The sequence below is a fragment of the Myotis yumanensis genome, unplaced genomic scaffold, assembly GCF_028538775.1.
Source record: "Myotis yumanensis isolate MYYU_CA2020_CCGP unplaced genomic scaffold, mMyoYum1.0.hap1 SCAF_13, whole genome shotgun sequence".
NCBI classification, from domain to species: Eukaryota; Metazoa; Chordata; class Mammalia; order Chiroptera; family Vespertilionidae; genus Myotis; species Myotis yumanensis.
In genome coordinates this window covers 39,649,247-39,670,075 of record NW_027223764.1, presented here as the reverse complement: position 1 = coordinate 39,670,075, position 20,829 = coordinate 39,649,247, and the positions used below count along the sequence as shown (strand labels likewise).

Sequence of the window (20,829 nt, the reverse complement as noted above, 5' to 3'; positions counted from 1 at the left end):
TTTCTATTTCACCACCCTAAAGTATATAGTTCATACCAGAAAATCAGGAAAATACTTGTTGATTTATCCCATTCTTTATCAATTTTCAGATAAATAGGATAGTGTCTTAGACACTTGAAAGGTGATCAATTAGATTTTGCTTATTGAACAAATGAGTTTCTATATATTGGCTATGCTTCAGTGCATTACATTCTTTATTCTTTTGATGCTCAAATTTCCCCATTTTGGTTCAGTGAGAACCCCTTAAATTGGCTCCTCAGCTTTTTGACAAAACCCAAATGGGCCTTGCTTTCTAGGAAAAGATGTCCCAGTATCATTTTGTACATTCCCTGCCCTAGATCTTCAACCAGCCTTTCCATCAAGGAGTCTAGTTCCTTTTATTGGGAAATAGTCTTTAGGAAACACAATCTATGCAATAGGTTGCCATCTTCATATATTCATATAATAGGTTGCCATTTTTATATTCATATAAAGCTAGGAAATTGGTATTGTTGTAAGAAGAAAAAATATATTTTTATACTTATATTTCATTTGTTGTTTATTTTTAAAAATACATCTTAATTGAAGGGAGAAGGATAGAGAGATAGAAACATGGATCGACTGCCTCCCGCACACCCACTATTGGGGATTGAGCCTGCAACCGGGCCTGTGCCCTGACCAGGAATCAAAGCAGTGACCTCTTGGTTCATGGGTTGACCCTCAACCACTGAGCCACACCAACTGGCATTTTTCCTTTTTATATTTCCTTTTTTTTAATGCTTAAATCTTACTTCCTCATAACATGAATATAATTATTGATTTTCTTTATCTTAGTGTGTGTGTACTCACATATATAGAATAAGAACATTGAATGCCATTTAAGATTACTTTGATGGTCTTTGTGTCCTACAGGATAGCCCTCTAAGGATTAGAGGAAAAATACTGTTTTAAAGTCACGTGAAATTATTTGTGTCTGTGTGGTTACCAAGCTAACGTGGAATATAGTTAAGGTTTATTTTTCTCTTGTTTGCTTTTGATTACTTGGGGTCGATTTATGAGTTAATTGTTTCCTCATAATGTAAGACATTTACATGGTTCCAAAGGCAAGCTCTCAAACTAGGTGCATGCAGAGGAGTCTAGCATTCATCTCTGTCTTGTCTACTCTTTCCGTCCGTCCTCCAAGGACAGCCATTGAAATTTTGTTTACCCTTCTTTTTTTATTATTATTAAGAAAAGCAAGATGCAGATGTTTTTGTAATATTGCCTTTCTTACGTAAAGGCAGTATATTGTAATACTGTTCTGAGCCTTGCCTTTTCACTTAATATGGCTTGGAAGTCACTCCGCAGAAGCGTATAAGCAGCGGTTCTCAACCTGTGGGTCGCGACCCCTTTGGGGGTCGAACGACCCTTTCACAGGGGTCGCCTAAGACCATCGGAAAACACATATATAATTACATACTGTTTACAGTAGCAAAATTACAGTGATGAAGTAGCAACGAAAATAATTTTATGGCTGGGGGTCACCACAACATGAGGAACTGTATTGAAGGGTCGCGGCATTGGGAAGGTTGAGAACCACTGGAGAGAGAACTTAACTCCTCCCTGCAGCTGGTCATACTTGTTTGTGTGGATGCATGGCAGTTTCCCTTTCTTTATTTTTCTTCCTTCATCTTATCTCTCCCTGCTTTCTGTCCTTCGTTCCTTCTTCTTCTTCTGTTTTTTTTTAAAAGTGAATTGTGTTGGGCATACATTACTTTTTATTTTTGCTAGTTTATATTTGCAGTAGATTTTTAGAAATGAGATTGATGGGCGAAAAAGATGAAGACGGCTGCAGAGTAGGTAGGAGTTACATTCACCTGCTTCAGGCCCCAAACCAGATTTACAGCTAAATTAGAGAGCAATCAACCCGAATATCCAGAGACTCTGGTTTCATTTTCTTTATTCTGATAAGCAGGCTCTTATTTATTTCTAGCTAATCAGATAATAAAGAAGAAATAGGAGTTTTTTTGACTTCAAATTGAGGTTGACAAATTCCACTTTCTTTACCAGCCTCTTTTTGTTCCCCACCTTTCAAAAATACCAGACCTTAGGAGAATTCTTATATACTTGAGTTGTCTTATAATAATACGGAGTGGAACTGACCCATAGACCCAGTGGATTTGTAGCAACAAAGGCCACTGTCACTTTCAAGGAGTATATGAAGGGCATGTTACTTCTGCCCTTGTTGCTTAAACTTGATGATGCCTTACAGCTGAAGGTTATTCTTGTTCTGAGTGATTTAATAAAAGCTTCTCTGAGGTCTCACATATTATATTATTTTTTTCTTAGATCTCAATTGGACTAATTTAGTTCTTTGTCTTTTTAAATAATATGTAGGTAACTTTCATGCTGGGCTTATATGAGATGGGATCTCATAATGCTGGTATAATTTTTTATGGATTTTACAAAATTAACTAACTTGAAATACATTGCTACACAGAATAATCATGGGGCATTTCTGTTATTTCTCCCTAGCTACAATTTTGAAAATGTGTGTCTTTGTGAAATATAGGGTGAGCTTTTAGTGTGAACTGGCATTTTATAAAATAGCATGAAGAATGTGTTATCAGGAGAAGTGTAACGAGGTCATCTTGTAAAATTCTTATATACAGGTTATTTTTCAGTTAAATCATAAGTTGAATTGTAACTTTTTGCTTCCTTTACTTTGGAGGGAAATTAGACTTGATGAGCCATTCATGATAAGAGGGACAGAATATAAGACGGAAACAAGTAGAATCTGTTGTTTCCTTGTTTATTTCAGATTGCTTAAGGCAATCTTTCAGAATTTTTTCAAATAATTTTTGCAGCTTTCACCTAGGTTGCATGTGTGGGGAAGCAAGTTGTATTTTGGTACTATGGCTAGGGAAAGTACATGTTTTAATGTATTCTTCCCACACAGAATACATAAACATAATTTTTTTTGGGGTAGAGGCTTCACTTGATTATTTTTCAAAGAACAACATGTAGATGATTAAACAAAGTTTTAATAAAGAGAACTTTAAATGCTTCCAAGAAGCTTTCTAAAGTTTGAATTACAAGTTGCTAAAGATACTTTTTATTATAAAGTATGACATTGTTTTGTTTTGTTAAAGCCTTGAGTTCTTGGACGCTAAGGAAATAAAAAGTACAGACTGTTGGGGACCCTGACATGTACTGCACTGTAGCACATTTAACACTTGCAGCCCTAACCCTGGAGCATACCTTTTACGTGCCACTCTTGGAATTGTTTTCAAAGGGCTCAAGATCCCTTCCTTATGAGGCTTTTGTGCATTAGGAATTTTTGAAAAGGAGCATTTAGGCATGTGGCATTTCAAATTAATGCACATGTAGGAAATATGCCTTAGAATTGGAAGCCAAGAGATGCTATAGGATGAGGCACCAGAGGGAAGCTTTGTTTTAAACTTTTTTGTTATAGGAACAAAGAGTGAAAGCGTTCTTGAATCATAATTATAAGCTCTATGGATGATAGAGATGTGTTCATGCCAAATGTAGAGAGTAGGTGCTGCTCTTCTGCTGAAAAGGGAATAATAATATTAACTAATATTTGTGGAGCCATTGGTAGGTGTCAGAGGTATAGGCCAGTTATGGTTGTTATAAGGATCTTCATGTTTAATCTTCAATAGGTTAAATAAGAACCTGCTTATGCCCTTGCTCCCCACCCTAGACTAGTACTACTTCTCCTCCTCCTTCTCCCCTTTTCTTCTTCCTCCTCCTCTTCCTCCTCCTCCTCCTTCTTCGCTGAAGTGATCCTTCCAGAATATAAACCAGACCATGTTTCTTAGTGCTCAAACCCATGCAGTATTTTGCATTGGGCTCCACATGGTCAGCAGCCCCCACCCCATTACCTTTCTGATTTCTCCTACGAACCTGTGTAGTTCCCTCTACTCCATTTACACTGGCTTCCTTGCTGCCCCCAACCATGCCAGCACTCTCCTGGCGTAAGGATTTTGCTCTACCTGTTACCTCTGCCTGGAATGCTCTTCTCCCAGGTGTTCGCTTGGCTCATGTCCTCACTTCTTCAGTCTTTGCTCAAATCTCTTCCCTTCTCAGTCAGGCTAATCTTGATCATATTTAACACCGCAATGTGCTGCTGACTTCTCTGGCACCTAATCCTACTCACTGTGCTTCATTTTTAATTTTTTATCGTAGCATGTCATTTTCTAATGTACTAAACACTTTTAAAAATTATATTTATTATTTATGGTCTTCTCCTCCCCATGCCTGCCACAAACTAGAAACTAGAAACTCAATAAATATGAATTGAATGAATAAGTGAATGATGCCTGGTCGTCTAGGGGTGCCTCTGATCTCACACTGTTTTGGTCTTATGGTGACTAAAAGGCTCGGTAGAGGAGCTTATACAGATTATTGATCTCCAAGTACATGCGTGGAACGTAATTATAAAGTTAAGGAAAATATCTGAAAAGAGAGAAACCAGCGATTTCCTCATTATATATATTAGGCAATTGCCTGATTTTATTGACTTTCTGAGAAAGCTGAGATCCTTTTTCTTTCTTTCTTTCTTTTTTTTTTTTTTTTTTTGCAAAGTAAGTAAAGGATGTGTGTATTTCTTGGAAGGTCAAACAAGCCAGCAAATGATTTTATTGGATGCATGTAGGTGGGGCTATGGTGTAATGGATGTGGGCTTGGGAAAACAGGTGTATGTAGAGACTGTAGTAGAAATTGTTTATTATAGTGTCCTCTCTCTATTCTATTTCACTTTAGCCGAGACTGAATAGTATAAAATCAACTGTGATAATACCATGCAGCAAATTCCCCATGTCCCCTTTTCCTTTTCTTTACTTAAATGTGTTTAATTAAAATGTAGATTTTTTGTGTGTCAATTAACCTTTGGTTCTAATCTTTCACATTGTTCCTAACTGAATCATGGTTATCTTTCTGAAGGGGACCAGTGATGGAGAGTGAGGTTGACAAAGTTTTGTAATAAATTTTTAATGACAATGAAAAAAAAAAGCTCTCTTTTATGACATTGTTTCACTACTAGTTGCTCACCTTTTCTGATATTTGGAAAGTGTAGAGTATTAGGTAAGGTTAACATTTGTGATGATGGTGGGGATATTTCCCCTTTATATCTCACTCACTAGAGAGCTTCGTTAAATGAGATCCAGATGAATCTCATGAAGCCCAAGGCACTTTTGATAGAAGTATTGACATGATCAATGCACTTTGAACTTGAGGAGATAGTGTTAATGTGTGGGGCTCTCTAAGACCAATTTTTGACTGGTAGGAACAAACGTCCAGATTCTACAAGATGGAATGTTAGGAGGCCAAAATAAAATTCTGAATTTAGGGAAAAATAAAAATTAATTGTCCAAATATATGATGGGAAGACAGGTTTACAGTAATCCTTGGGAAAAAAAAAGACTGGAACAGTTCAGTTGAAAAGTGGGTATAAAGTTAGATTAATAAGGTAATTATGATGACTGTGTCATGGAATTTAATAATCTGAGAATGAGCCGAACCGGTTTGGCTCAGTGGATAGAGCGTCGGCCTGCAGACTGAAGGGTCCTGGGTTCGATTCTGGTCAGGGGCATGTATCTTGGTTGCGGGCACATCCCCACTGGGGGGTGTGCAGGAGGCAGCTGATCGATGTTTCTCTCTCATTGATGTTTCTAACTCTCTATCCCTCTCCCTTCTTCTTTGTAAAAAAAATCAATAAAAAAAAATATATATATATAAAAATAATCTGAGAATCAGCTATTACCTTATAGACTGTGGTACAAAAGTTTATTTTTTAAGAAATCAAATATGTGGCATTGGAGACCACATATTGGTTATTATATCCAAAAGACCCAGAAGATTTTTATAAGAAATAACATTATTCAAATAATAATTATTTGTAGTTGGGAGTCTGTCTCCCAACGTGTCGTGTACCTTCCACACTCTATAAAGCCACCTCTGTTGGATAAAAGTGGCAGCTTTCAACTCAATAGGGAAGAACTGTATAAAAGTAACCACTTGCCAAAACCGGTTTGGCTCAGTGGATAGAGCGTCGGCCTGCGGACTGAAAGGTCCCAGGTTCGATTCCGGTCAAGGGCATGTACCTTGGTTGCGGGCACATCCCCAGTAGGAGATGTGCAGGAGGCAGCTGATCAATGTTTCTCTCTCATCGATGTTTCTAACTCTCTATCTCTCTCCCTTCCTCTCTGTAAAAAATCAATAAAATATATTTAAAAAAAAAAAAAAGTAACCACTGGCATCTACTGGTATAGTGAGCATCTCATCATTTCTGACCACCTTAGCCCAGTACATTGTTGAAATGAAGGATATTGTAGAAGGTATTCTTGAATGGTCTGGGAGGTACTCACTGACTCTTAAGATTTTATGAATTATAAGATGTAAATGCTTTGGAATGTAATACCTGCAAGTTAGTAGGATTTTTGTTTTGGATCTACACTGTGATGTTGCTACAAGAGGTTGGTAACAATTTATCAGACTTTGACCTTGCTTTGACTTCACTTGCAAAATTCTGCAGTTTCTTGCCTATTATTGCCTTGATCTCCAATAAATCAGGGTAATTACATCCAAAAGACCCAGAAGATTTTTATAAAAAACAGAATTATTCAAATAATAATTATATGTAGCCAAGGTTCTTCAAGGACTTGTTGGCTTATTATTTTATATATTTTTGGCATGAAAATATGAACTCAACAACTTTCTTTACTTAGTGTGTATTAAAGGCAGGATCACATAGTTAGAAGATAATTTGGCCAAATTAGGTTTGTCTTTTATCTCTTGCCTGGAAAACACTCTTCGAGTAGGATTATATATGTGGATAATTTTTACTTCCCTTAATTTTTAGTTTCCTTGCCTCTAATTCTGGTGCTCAGTGTAGCTTTGAAAACCCTTGTGAGTTTTGCAGTGAAAGGACATGTTTGTAAAGGCTCTGAAGGTTCACTTAGATCTTATTTTAGTTCATAACAGTGCCCTCTGCTTCTTGTCCCTGAGATGAAAGAACAAAGCAATATCAGCAACCTTGACTTGATTTATATGTAGGATAGTTCCTGTCATGAGAGGAGTAACAAGTAAGCCCTTTTGTGAGTACACATTTAATAGAACCCAGTGGTTCTGGATCTGAAGGACATATTTTATTGTATAGATTGGCTTTGAGCTATGCAGAAAGGTCACCCTGGGAATATCCTATTTGTCAATTTAGATTTGCTTGTGTTAGAGGGAATCAAAGTGATAGATGGAATGACTGGAAAAAACAAAACCAAATAGAAAAACCTAACCAAAGAAAACATTTCAGTCCTTCGAATACATGTAAGAGAAACCATTTGGCAATGGTGTTGGAGCATAACTCCTGCATTTTAGATGAATAGCTGAGAAAAGAAATCATGTTTTTACTTTAGAAAGGAAGTAAAACCAGTGAAAAGGAGAGAGAAGCAAGATAGTAAAGGGCTAAACCAGGGGTGGGCAAACTTTTTGACTCGAGGGCCACAATGGGTTCTTAAACTGGACCGGAGGGCCGGAACAAAAGCATGGATGGAGTGTTTGTGTGAACTAATATAAATTCAAAGTAAACATCATTACATAAAAGGGTACGGTCTTTTTTTTTTTTAGTTTTATTCGTTTCAAACTACGGCAGCCCGTGGGCCGTAGTTTGCCCACGGCTGGGCTAAACCATAGGGATATGTGTCTTTATATATTGATTAGAAGCCCGGTGCATGGATTCGTGCACTGGTGGGGTCCCTTGGCCTGGCTTGTGGGGATTGGGCTGAAACCGGCTCTCTGACATCCCACGAGGGGTCCCAGATTGCAAGAGGGTGCAGGCCAGGCCAAGGGACCCCACTGGTGCGTGATTGGGGCTGGGGAGGGACCACAGGATGGCTCCAGGGCATGTCCGGCCCGTCTTGCCCAGTCCTGATCAGCTGGACCGCAGCAGCAAGCTAACCTACCGGTGGGAGCGTCTGCCCCCTGGTGGTCAGTGTGACTGGTCAAATGGTTGAACAAACGGTTGGACACTTAGCATATTAGGCTTTTATTATATAGGATATGTCATCTATATATAAAAGCCTAAGCGACTGTTACGACCGAACGACTGGTCAGCCAGTTGCTATATGTGCACTGACCACCACGGGGCAGATGCTCAACGTGCTCCCATAGCCAACCTCCAACCTCCCATGGCCAGTCAACCTCCCCCGGTCCCTCCCCACCACCAGCAAACCTCCTGTGGTCCCTCCTCCCATCCCTCCCCCTGTCCCACTGGCCCTGTCCAGCAGGCAGGCCCCGTCTGGCAGCTGGTAGGCCCCCAGGCCCCAGCTTGCAGGCCCCCAGACCTTGGCTAGCAGCTGGCAGCTGGCATCCCCCAGCCAGCCTGGCCCCAACAGGACTGTGTGAGACAGCCCTGATAGGCCCTGATCGCTGGCCAGGCCTAGCGTCTCCACCCATGCATGAATTTCGTACACTGGACCGCTAGTAGCATAATAATAGTAATTTATACTTTCATTGAAAAGATATTCAGCCAAACCGGTTTGGCTCAGTGGATAGAGCGTCGGCCTGCGGACTGAAGGGTCCCAGGTTCGATTCCGGTCGGGGGCATGTACCTTGGTTGCGGGCACACCCCCACTGGGGGGTGTGCAGGAGGCAGCTGATCGATGTTTCTCTCTCATTGATGTTTCTGACTCTCTATCCCTCTCCCTTCTTCTCTGTAAAAAATCAATAAAATATATTTAAAAAAAAAAAAAAGAAAAGATATTCAAATAATATTTTTTCACTTAACACACCTTGAATAATGATTTTTTCAAGGTAAAAATAGGGTTTAAAGAGTAAAAAAAATTAAAAGTAAAGAAATTTGTTTTAATTTAAATTAAACTATCTAGAAATGTGCTACATTTAACAATGTGTACTCTGTCTTTGCAATCAACAATGTCATTAGGCTTTATATAAAACCCTCAACATTTACAGTAGTTTTTAGTAGATAAATAAGTAATATATTATAGCTACTTGAAAACATGGATAGAGTAATCTTAGGACACTCAACACATAAGTTGTCTTTTTTTCTCCTCATTTCAAATTTGTTATTATAATTTCCTGAATTGACTAGAAAAATGTCTCAATGCTATACACAAAATAATTAGTATGCATTAGTGTTTTTAGTAATAGTCAACTTTGGAGTATGTAATTTTACTTAAATGCTTTCATAGATTATTAAAATTTGTCATAAGTGTTTTTTTTAGAGTTTTTGAGTATTTCTCTTTGTTTTTAATATCAAACTTTGCTAAAGACACATGAAAGAATTATAAGTTATGTGAATATATTTGATGAGAATCATATTTGAAATCCACTATTTTCATTATGTGCACATTTTTATGTTAAGTCACTGGGGACAGCCTGTTGGCAGATTTCCTTTATTCTCAAGAATACTTCAGCCCTAACCGGTTTGGCTCAGTGGATAGAGCATCGGCCTGTGGATTGAAGGGTCCCAGGTTCGAATCTGGTCAAGGGCATGTACCTTGGTTGCGGGCACATCCCCAGTAGGGGGCGTGCAGGAGGCAGCTGATCGATGTTTCTCTCTCATCAATGTTTCTAACTCTCTAACCCTCTCCCTTCCTCTCTGTAAAAAATCAATAAAATATAATAAAAAAAAGAATACTTCAAATATCCATTTTTATAGTCAAAGAATTGTGAAGCGTAGTCATGTGGCACAACATCTGAAGAGCAGTAAGGCTTCTGGACTCTTCAGTATTTGTCTCTATTTAAAAAAAGCCAAATTATGTTATTAGTGTAACAATTAGAGCATGTCAAGATAAGAATCAATGAGGATAATTGTTTAGTTATAGGATGGTTGTGTGTGTATGAATCTCTCTCTGCTGGGTATCAGGTCTACAGTGTGGAAGAGCCTTATGAAGCACTGAGCTTTTCACTGACACACTCAGAGAGAGATCATGATTCTCTTTGAATATATATGTAACACATTTATGGGTACAGGAAAAGGATCCAGTAGAGTGGGAGCAAAGAGATGCTGATTTTATGGTGTTAGGTCAGTGGGAGTTGAAAAAAGCTAGGAAGAGAATGGGGGTAGACTGTCAGGGGAAGGAGCTGGGAGGAAACATGAGCCCTACCCTGAGATTCTGATATCTCTTAGGGGTTGGAGGCAGGGGTATAAGAAAAACAACAGTCCTCTCCTCTAGAATCACCGAGATTCAGAGGAACCTTGAAGGGATTGATTCTGGATAAGAGAGATACCATGAAAATGTATACTCATTCATTTATTCATTCATTCATTTACTCATTCATGCATCCATCCATTCATTCATCTATAAATCCATCATCAGTTCATTCATAGAGCCAATCAGCAAATTAAAGAGGAAACAATTATTCGCCCTTATACCTACAATAATAAATAGAGAAACTAAAATGAAAGTAATATTCTCTATTTCTTTTTTTGTTTCAGTGTCTACAGGTATCATAGGGAATATCAGGATCCTTCCTAGGGGAAGATTCTTATGTTTTCCTAGCCTGCAAATATGAGAAATTATAGAAGAAAATGGGTAATAGCTAAGTGGGAAGATTTTTGCATTGATAGTAATACACATTTCTGTGGACTATACATTTATTTTTTATTTTTTGAGAATTTATCATCTTTATTTTAAATATGATTTATTTAATTGTAAGTCTACATAAATTTTTAAATCACACTTATTATCAATGTCTTCTCAGAGCTGCTTCTTTCTTTTTATAACTATGCTAATTTATATTAGTTTCTTTTCTGTACAGGAAAAGTAAATTGCCTCCAACTTTCTTCTCCAATCAAAATCCTCAAACAAGACCCCAAACAAGTAGATATGTGTCAGCTGTCTTACCAAGTCCTACCTGGCTCCTCATCTGAGTCACCATTAACAAGAACAGGGAAACTAGGGGCTCTGGCTGCCGCAGGGCCATGGTGTCATGGAAGTCAAAGGACTCGAGTACTGTGAGGTATATCTCACCAGCTTGGCCATTCCTTTTCACCAAGACTCCTGATCAAATGCAAAGCCTCCTGGGCGGAGTGATTATTTTAGTCATGGACATGCTAGCACAGATTAATTCGTTAGAGGACCTGAGCCCAGACAGCACGACCTCTAAGAACACTTGGAGAATATCTCACTTCTCTGTCGGTGGACTTGACACCATGGTCCTCGGAGGGCTACAGCTGATACTAGGAAGAGGGCCTGAAATCTCATGCACTCTCTGATTTTAATTAGTGCCTTCCTTTAGAACACATTTTTTTAAAATTAATAAATGTATTTTGTTTTTGTGCACAGGCAGCATGTCAGCTGAAACACCAGTCACACTGAATATTGACCCCCAGGATCTGCAGGTCCAAACATTCACTGTAGAGAAGCTACTGGAGCCTCTCATAATCCAGGTATTAATTGCATGGAAATTACAACGTAGAGTTACTGCAGAAGAACTTAAAAAATGTGGGAAAAATAGATAATGAACCAAGGGAAGCTTTGATTTTTATAAAATGAATGGCATCTAAAATAATCATTTAAAGTATTGTTAAAATGTAAAAAAGTCTGTATCTAGTAATAATAATAAAATTCTGAAAGCTCTCCCCCCTGATTTTCTTTTAAAAGCAACAGCAGTAATAATATGTATATGTAGTTTTCAAAGCACCTATATATGTAATATATTCTTTGGTTATATTGGAAAACATTCCAAAAGAAGTTCATGATCTTTAAATGGATAGTACCATTAGATAAAGCTATCAATTTAGTAGCCACATTAGAAAAATTCTCACCTTTCCTCATTATTTATCTTCATTTTATATTCCTTTGCTTTTAAGGTTTCACGGATATTACTTACCACCTCGGTGTATAACTCAAAGTCAAAATTACATCTTAATTTTTGGAGTAATTGGTCACAATACTATAATGTTACTCTGACTTCTAAATTCATTTATTCGTAAATCTTTTTTTCTGCTCGTCTTATAGTTACCAGAGCCTTTCCCACCAAACTTGATTTATCTCTAATCTATTTTTTCCTTTCTGGGCACAGGTAAATCACTAGGTCATTTTGCAGGAATGTTCAGCCTGGGATATCTTTCAATCATTCACTTTCATTTTTTTCTGTGTGATAACTTACAAAGTTGCATCCCTCTGTAATAAATTCCTCCAATGGATCAGAAATATTTTTCCTCAGCAATTACATTTTTATGATTGCAGCTGTAGACATCTGCACTTTATCACTTTCAAGAGCCAAGTTTGGCAATGCATTTATGCAGAATTACGATGAAAAGAATTTACATCTCTATGTTGTATACTCTCTGAAGGAGACATAAACTTCTAGATCATGCTACAGTCATTACATAATGGAAATGTCTATAATCTTATTTGCCACAAAATATGATTTGCTATGTGTCAGATTCATGTTGAATATAAGCTAAAAGAATTGACTTACTCAAAATCCTTTAAGATAAAAATAACAAACTCCTTAGAATACGTTATGTCCTATAAAGTGTTTTTTGTTTTTTTTTGGGGTGGGGAAAGTTTCAAATGTATTTTCTGATGTAAATATATCCCATGTTTTCAGGAGATAAATAGAGAGTTATATCAATAGTAATAAACATTATTCCTCTGGCTCCCACCTCTAACTCTTATAGTTTCTGCTTAGTACAGGCACTCAGGGACCCATCCCAACATTTCTCTTACCCAGTTGTGTGGGGTTAAGAGAACAGGATGAATCATACGAGGGCCATGAAAATGTTCACCCGGATGTGACATGTCAAAGCAAGTGATGTGGTCAGTGTGGATGCTGGATGTTTGATCCTGCCCTGTGCCCAGGGGGATGGGTACATTAGTGAATGGCCCCAATCACCGTCACCTCCCCATGGCCTTCATTTCAGGGGTTTCTTTTTTCCCACGTCTTCATTTGCTGTCAAGTCCCTTTCCACCCTGGTCACAGCTGACGTTATGGGGGGGAGACCTGGCTTATGGACACTCAGTTACAGCTTGGCAAGAAGCCTATGAGGCAGGAGAGCTGTGCCTCTGGGCGATAATGGTGGATTGGTCCTGTCACCATCCTCTTTGGGAAACTGACTCCATACTGAGAGTTAAAGCAGTCGGTACCTAGGGTTACAGTTTTATCATGGCAAATGCAAAGCTAAAAGATGCTCAGAGGTAGAGACATGGGGAAGAGCTCTAGTGAAGCAATTTTCAAATTCAAGTCCACTAAGTTTCTGCTGTTGAGGGACAATAAGATTAACTGGTCACCAAGGTTTCAACGGATGATTCCAATTTCCAAACCACAGTTTAATCTCAGAATTATACTTCAGCCACTGTGGGGTTTCAGTTTCCTTGAGCACCGGCCATGCTTGCTTTTCTTATATAACCGGATTCCCTGGCCTCCTACCTCCTCATCGGTGGCTGAAAGTTCAGAAGAACTTCCGTTGGCAGTAGCAATCCAGGGTTCCGGTGATTGCCCTCCTTGTGCTGGAGTAGAGGTTTCCCTGCAAAGCCTCCAAATGTTGGGGTATCAGGTATGACTTACCTGTGCTCCCCAACCAGTCTGTCTGCCAAGCTTTTCCATTTCACCCGGCTTCCTTTTGTTGCTGGTGGACGGTAACGGCCAATGATGCCCAGCGTGAGACTGAAAATGGACCCGTCAGCGTATCCGTGTCCCAACTGCCTCCACAGCTGTGAATCCTCAAGGTGGTGAAAAGGCACTCGGCTCCTCCAGAAGAGGGTAGAACGCCTCTCCTCCCAACTGTGCTTCACTCGTCACCTGGGCCCCGTGAAGCAATGCCTGCACCTCCAGTCACACAACAGTCCTTAGGAAAACAGCCCCTTCCATCCTCTTTGGGCCCCTCCTCGTTAGAGTCAAATCCAGCCTTAGTGGCTGGAGGGGTGAGTAGTTAGTCCTTCCTCCTCCTTTTCCTCTCTGCCACACCCCACTCTCAGCATTGTTTCTTTCTCCCCTCCTTCAGCCGAGGGAAAAACCAAAAAGAAAACAAAAGCAACCATGAATATAAATTTATGCAAATATAGATGCCTAGATGCCCACAGGGTTCATTTCCTTCTGTTCTTCAGACAGATCTGATGGACTTTCAGGTAGCAGAAGAGGGCGTGCTCTGGCTTTCTAGCCTCCTAGATGATAATTTCCTTTGTTTCTTTCAGTAAAGGATTCAAGTTGCATTTGTTTGTGCTTTCCCCCCCGTCATTTCAGTAGGCCATTTTGAATAAGCATGATGGTATTTCCTTAAATTTCCTTGGTTTTATCTCCAAGTTTCTTTTTTTTTTGGTAGCTTCGATAATTAATCGATTACTAGAATTTATATCAGAATTAATCTTGAAGGTTCCAAGGAAATCTCAAATTCAAGTGTACACACATGTAGTATTCTTATAAATTATAAACAAATATTAGAATTTTGATTCTAACCTTAACAAATACCCTTAAAAGTTAGTAAGTTAAATGTTTTTTAAACACTTATAGGCTCAAGACTCAATAAGTAGGAAGATGTTATTTTTATGGTAGAATGGAGAAATGAACTTAATTCTACCTCAGTAACATTTTAAACCTTAAGGTGACTCAGTATAGTTGAGTTGATTCCAATAAAGTGAATTCTTCTATTTGTGCATTCTTTTACTGCCTGAAAACTGCTCCATTGGGAAAGTTCTTAGGCTATAGTATTTCTTGAGAAACAGATAGCCAAGAAGGAAGTCACTCTTAAAATAAGGGTAAGAAAAACGAGTAGCTAATTGATTAAAATGGTGTGAGTCCTGCTGGAGTATGAGTGGCTGAGCATATAAAGGATGCCCCCTCTCCCTCCGCCCCCCAACCTGGTACCTTGAAGATGAGCTGTGGGCAGATGTCAGTCTCTGCACATGCTTCACCCCTTCTCAGCTTGCTGCAGGACCTTTTGTCAGACTGATTTTCTTTCTCCTCATTCCATTGTTGCTGCCCTGTTGTTCTGGGTTCTCTGGACCATCCCAATCCACTCCACTTCTGCTAATACTTTATCTTTCAATCCCAGCTCATCTATTCCCCACAAATTCAGTCAGAATAACCCCACAAATATCCACCTCTAGCTTAGCTATAGAATTAAGATCTTTCTCTTCTTTATTTTTTTAAAAAATATTTTTATTAATTTCAGAGATGAAGGGATAGGGAGAGAGAGAGAGAATCATTGATCTGCTGCCTCCTGCACGTCCCCCAGTGGAGATGGAGCCTGCAACCTAGGCATGTGCCCTGACAGAGAATGGAACCTTGACCTCCTGGTTCATAGGTTGATGCACAACCACTGAACCACACAGCCTGGCTCTTTTTAATCTTTTTTAAAATTTTTGGTTAATCTTTACCTGAGGATATTTTTTTCCATTGGTTTTGAGAGAGTGGAGGGAGGGATGGAAGGGGAGAGAGAGAGAGAGGGAGAGAAGCATCTGTGTGAGAGACACACATCAATTGGTTGCCTCGTGCACATGCCCCGATCAGGGCTGAGGATTGAACCTGTAACCCAGGTACATGCCCTTGACCAGGAATTGAACTCCCCCTTCGGTGCACAGGCTAATGCTCTAACCACTTAGCCCACCGGTCAGAGCAAGCACTTTCTCTTATAAACTAACTCTATAGAGAGCCAGGTAGTATAGACTGATTGATAAGTCTAGATCCCCTTGCCCTTTTAGTGGAAAATTGCTAGATTGAAGGGAGCAATTGTGGTTCAGCTGTCTGAAAGGATAGAATAGTCCATGTCTCCCAGATGTGGTCATTTTTACTGTCTGAGGCGTGAAACTACCTTTTATAGAATGCCCTGGGCTGTTTGAGAGCACCCTGCTTGTCTCAGGAGATACTCTGCAGCTGACAAATTTATGGCCCTAGGGGCAGTGATGGCGAACCTTTTGAGCTCAGCGTGTCAGCATTTTGAAAAACCCTAACTTAACTCTGGTGCCGTGTCACATATAGAAATTTTTGATATTTGCAACCATAGTAAAACAAAGACTTATATTTTTGATATTTATTTTATATATTTAAATGCCATTTAATGAAGAAAAATCAATCAAAAAATGAGTTCGTGTGTCACCTCTGACACGTGTGTCATAGATTCGCCATCACTGCCCTAGAACCTAGACCAGTGGTTCTCAACCTTGGCTGCACATTAGAATCACCTGGGAATCTTTTTAAGATCCTGATTTCTGGCCTCATCCTCTGGAAATTCTGTTTCTTTGTTATGGGATGGGGCCACAACATTAGTAACAAAGAAACAGAATTTCCGGAGGATGAGGCGCAGAAATCAGGATTTTAAAAAGATTCCCAGGTGATTCTAATGTGCAGCCAAGGTTGAGAACCACTGGCCTAGCCAGTGGTCGGCAAACTGCGGTTCGAGAGCCACATGCGGCTCTTTGGCCCCTTGAGTGTGGCCACGAAGTTTCAATTGCACTGTACGTGCGCGCCCACACATGGTATTTTGTGGAAGAGCCACACTCAAGGGGCCGCAGTTTGCTGACCACTGGCCTAGAGCTGTGGTCGGCAAACCGTGGCTCGTGAGCCACATGTGGCTCTTTGGCCCCTTGAGTGTGGCTCTTCCACAAAATACCACGTGCGGGCGCGCACATACAGTGCGATTGAAACTTCGTGGCCCATGCGCAGATGTCGGTATTTTGTGGAAGAGCCACACTCAAGGGGCCAAAGAGCCGCATGTGGCTCACGAGCCACGGTTTGCCGACCACAGCTCTAGGCCAGTGGTCAGCATACTTTTTCTGTTTTGGTCTAGAACAGCCGTGGGCAAACTACGGCCCTCGGGCCGGATCCGGCCCGTTTGAAATGAATAAAACTAAAAAAAAACAAACACTCCATCCATGCTTTTGTTCCGGCCCTCCGGTCCAGTTTAAGAACCCATTGTGGCCCTCGAGTCAAAGTTTGCCTACCCCTGGTCTAGAATCAGATTCTCAGATAGTAAATAGTTTCAGCTTTGACATAGGTTTTCTGTGCAAATACTCTATGGTTGTAGTTTGGAAGCAGACATTGACACTATGTAAACAAATGGATGTGTCTCTGTTCCAATAAATCTTTATTTACAAGGACAAGCAAGTGGTCAAATTTGGCTCCAGGGTACTTAATTTGTAGACCTCTGCTCTAGACTATTTTGTCGTGGATATACTCTACACTTACTGGTTAAGGAATGGTAAGAAATGGGCATTATCCCATACACAGTCAGGAGCCCCTGTGAGATAAATGATGAGGGAGTGTTTTGTGACCAAGCCCTGTAAGAGGCACAAAAGCCTCACTTGGGAGGAGAGTGCTAACTAGACAGTTCAGAAAATTCCTGTGACTGTTGAGATCCTCTTAGTCCAGTGGTTTTCAACCCTGGCTGCACATTAAAATCACGTGGGAGCTTTTAACAGTCCTGAAGCCCAGGCCACACAGGAAACCAATTAAATCAGAATCTTTGGAAGTAGGACAGGCAGTGAATTTATTTTATTTTTTAAAAATAGAATTTTATTGATCTCAGAGAGTAAGGTAGAGGGAGAGAGAAATGGAAACATTAATGATGAGAGAGAATCATTGACCGGCTGCCTCCTGCACACCCCCTACTGGGGATCGAGCCTGCAACCTGGGCATGTGCCCTGACTGGGAATCGAACTGGCCATTTCTTGGTGCATGTGTCAATGCTCAGCCACTGAGTTACACCAGCTGGGCTCCAGGCAGTAATTTTAAAAGCCTCCAAAGTGATCACAACATGGGAACCGCTGTGCTCGCCGTTAGTCAGCCAGTAGTGAGCATGGTTATGCCTCGTGGCTCAAAGCTTGACCTGGAATGGTGCCCCTTCTATGTCTTTTTTAATGAGGTTGGGTGGTGCCCATTTGGAATAAATTTATAAGGAATTTCTGGGCTAACCTCCTGCTTCAACGCTCTGTAATATGCTCAGATAGTCCTCCCAGGTCCCAATGAGACTATTAGCAGCAGATCTAGGAAAACTCCCACAGCTGAGAGGTCTTGGATTCATCTTCTGAATAACTCCCTTACCCAGCAATCCACTACTAGATGGACTAGGACTCTGTGGTCGGCAAACTGCGGCTCGAGAGCCACATGCGGCTCTTTGGCCCCTTGAGTGTGGCTCTTCCTAAGCCTTAGGAGTACCCTAATTAAGTTAATAACAATGTACATACCTATATAGTTTAAGTTTAAAAAATTTGGCTCTCAAAAGAAATTTCAATCGTTGTACTGTTGATATTTGGCTCTGCTGACTAATGAGTTTGCCGACCACTGGACTAGGTTATGTTGCACTAAAGGGTTTTGGGTACCCATAGTATGGTATTTTGATTTATAAGAAATATATTCTGGTCATTCACTAAGTGTTGAGAGTGATAAAGTTGTCTTTTGTTATGTTAATGAGGAGACTTTTGGAAAGCACCTAGGATGGGGGCTGGTTGTGATTAGAGGGCTGGAACTTTTAGTCTCAGGCCCTGACCTCGCGGGGAGAGAGGCTGGAGGTCGAGTTCAATCACCACTGGCCCGCGGTTTAATGAGTCACACCTGTGCAAGGAAGCGGCCATAAAAACCCAAAGGACGAGGTGGAGAGAGCTTCCGGTTTGGTGAACTCGGGCAGGGCTTGGAAGCTCCGAGTTTTTCCAACATGCGTTGGCCTGTGCATCTCCTCCATGTGGCTGTTCCTGCGTTAGAATAACCAGTGCTCCAGTAAGTAAAATGTTTCTGAGTTTTGTGAGCTGCTCTAGCAAATTAATCAAACCTGAGGAGGGGCTTTGGGAGCTCTGATTCCGTCAGAAGCAGCGCTAACAACCTGGGCTTGTGACTGGGGTCTGAAGGTGGTGGTGGTGGTGGGGTGTCTTGTAGGACTGAACCCTTAACCTGTGGAGTCTGGTGCTGTCTTTGGGTAGATAGTGTCAGAATTGAGTTGGATTATGGGACACCCGGCTGGTGTCCCGAGAATTGTTTGTTGGTGTGGGACTCCCCCAGTCCCTCCTCCCCCATCTCACAGTTGGAATTGAGTCCAGGAACCTAATTCACATGGTATCCTTGGTTTTGGTGAGCTTTTCTTGGGGTGGAGGAAGTGGTAGCGAGGGAAGAGATTCATAATGTCCCAGTCTGGAGTCATGGTGTGGTACATCCCGCCAAGACGTTTCCATGTACAATCACCTGCACCAGTGCCTCTCAACCTTAGCTGTACAGGCATCACTCGAGGAACTTATAAATGTCCTGAGACCCAGGCCACAGTAAAGCCAATTAAATCAGAATTTCTAGAAGTATTTTTTTAAAAGCCTCCCAGGTAACTCTGTTGTACAGCCACTGGAATGGGACCTTGCTGCCACCAGAGTGTTGTCCAAAAAATTTGGAAATGCCTAAACATGCAGGCCCTCAGGCCCCACCCTAGACCCACTGAATCAAAATCTATGGTGTAATGAGATCCCAGGTGACTTGGGTCACATTAATGTTGAAGAAGCACAGGTGTAGGAGATTATACATTCCAACTTTTAATTTGCAACTGTGGTCGCCACTGCCCTTTAGCATCTGCAGGTGCTGGAGTGGTGAAGTCATCTGGAGTTTTCCAACTCTGATATTCATATTGTTGCTCTGCAACTGGGTCCTTGAAGCGGGTGCCCAAAGGTGATTGTTGGGCGGGACCTGTACATTCTTCTGAAGAGGTTCTGCCTCTCCCGTATCTATCACCTAGCCTGACCTACTTCCTCCCCTCTCCCAGCCTGTGGTCAGTCTTATTTACATCAAGTGATTCTGTTTTTCTCAGAAATGCCTTGGGGGCGGCAGGAAGCATGACCTGAGAAATCAACAGATTTTCAAGAGCTAGTGTTTCTCCTTTAGGGAGTTTGGAACCAGGACACAGTTTGTTTTAACGTAGACATAATTTTCAACTCTGGAAAGTTACTTAGTCTTGTTATAGATGTATTTGGAGATATTTGGTGTCACAGGACTGAGTGCTCTACAAATTAAGGCTTAACAAATGAGGTTTGTGACTTACAGACAGGTTTTTTTCCTTTAGGAAACAATTTGCCTTCTCAACCCTCATTTGCAAGGTATTATATTTCTTCAATTTAGACACATTTTTCCACATTCTCCGCCTTTACATGTTTAACATTTCTGAAATTAGAATGCATCTTACAATGGATATGAAGATTTAATATAATTTTCCTGTTTGATTCTTGTTGGGGATCACAAATTTACCTATTAGCTCCTTTATTTTCCATAACTGATCTGATCTCTTCAAAAATTCCACCTCCTGGAAATTGGGATAAATGCCTTATATTTCAACCAACAAGAGTAGTAAACTGGTATGATTCAGCAAAGTAAATAATCCCCTCTCTTTAGAGAAAATGATCAGAAACGTGTAGTAGCAGGTGTTTCTTATGTGACCTCATGGGGATGGGAGATAGTTCTTTTGGATCTGATTGGCTGGTCTGGGATGCTCTCAGGACTGGTGACTTTTGAGGGGTTACCAGTCCCGTGCATGGCCATTTTGTGGGCACCTCTAGTCTGTACCTGATAAAATTTGAGGACTGCTTTCTCTCAGCGTGGTTAAGATCCATGGATCTCTCAGGATGCCTTAGTCCCTTTTTGGCCCTTTACGGTGCTTCAGACCCCAAAGTCCCAGCTACATGCCTGGCATTATCTGTTCACCTTTCAGCCTCTGCTACAGGATCAAATTACTCTTCATGGTGGGCTTAGGACAGGCCCCCTAGTCTTCAACAGTCACATTTTGACCTTTAAGATACCAGGATGGTCTGGGTCTTATCCATGGCTCATGGGAATCAAGAGTGGCTTCGGAAAGCTAAGCTGGACTTTTTTAAACCTAATTTTCCTGAGATGCCAGGATTACACTGTGGCCACCCCAAAATT

At 40.7% G+C, this 20,829-nt stretch overlaps 1 protein-coding gene across 5 annotated transcripts in view; it reads left to right on the top strand.

Annotated features, from left to right (window-relative positions):
• CTNNA3 (catenin alpha 3) overlaps nt 1-20,829 on the top strand; it is a 1,374,069-nt gene that overhangs the window by 26,066 nt on the left and 1,327,174 nt on the right. For all 5 annotated transcript variants that reach the window (XM_070432843.1, XM_070432842.1, XM_070432840.1 and 2 more), the window contains exon 2: nt 11,286-11,389. In XM_070432843.1, coding sequence (XP_070288944.1) covers nt 11,291-11,389 — 99 coding nt within the window. In that variant the 5' untranslated portion in view covers nt 11,286-11,290. The remainder of the gene's footprint in view (nt 1-11,285; nt 11,390-20,829) is intronic.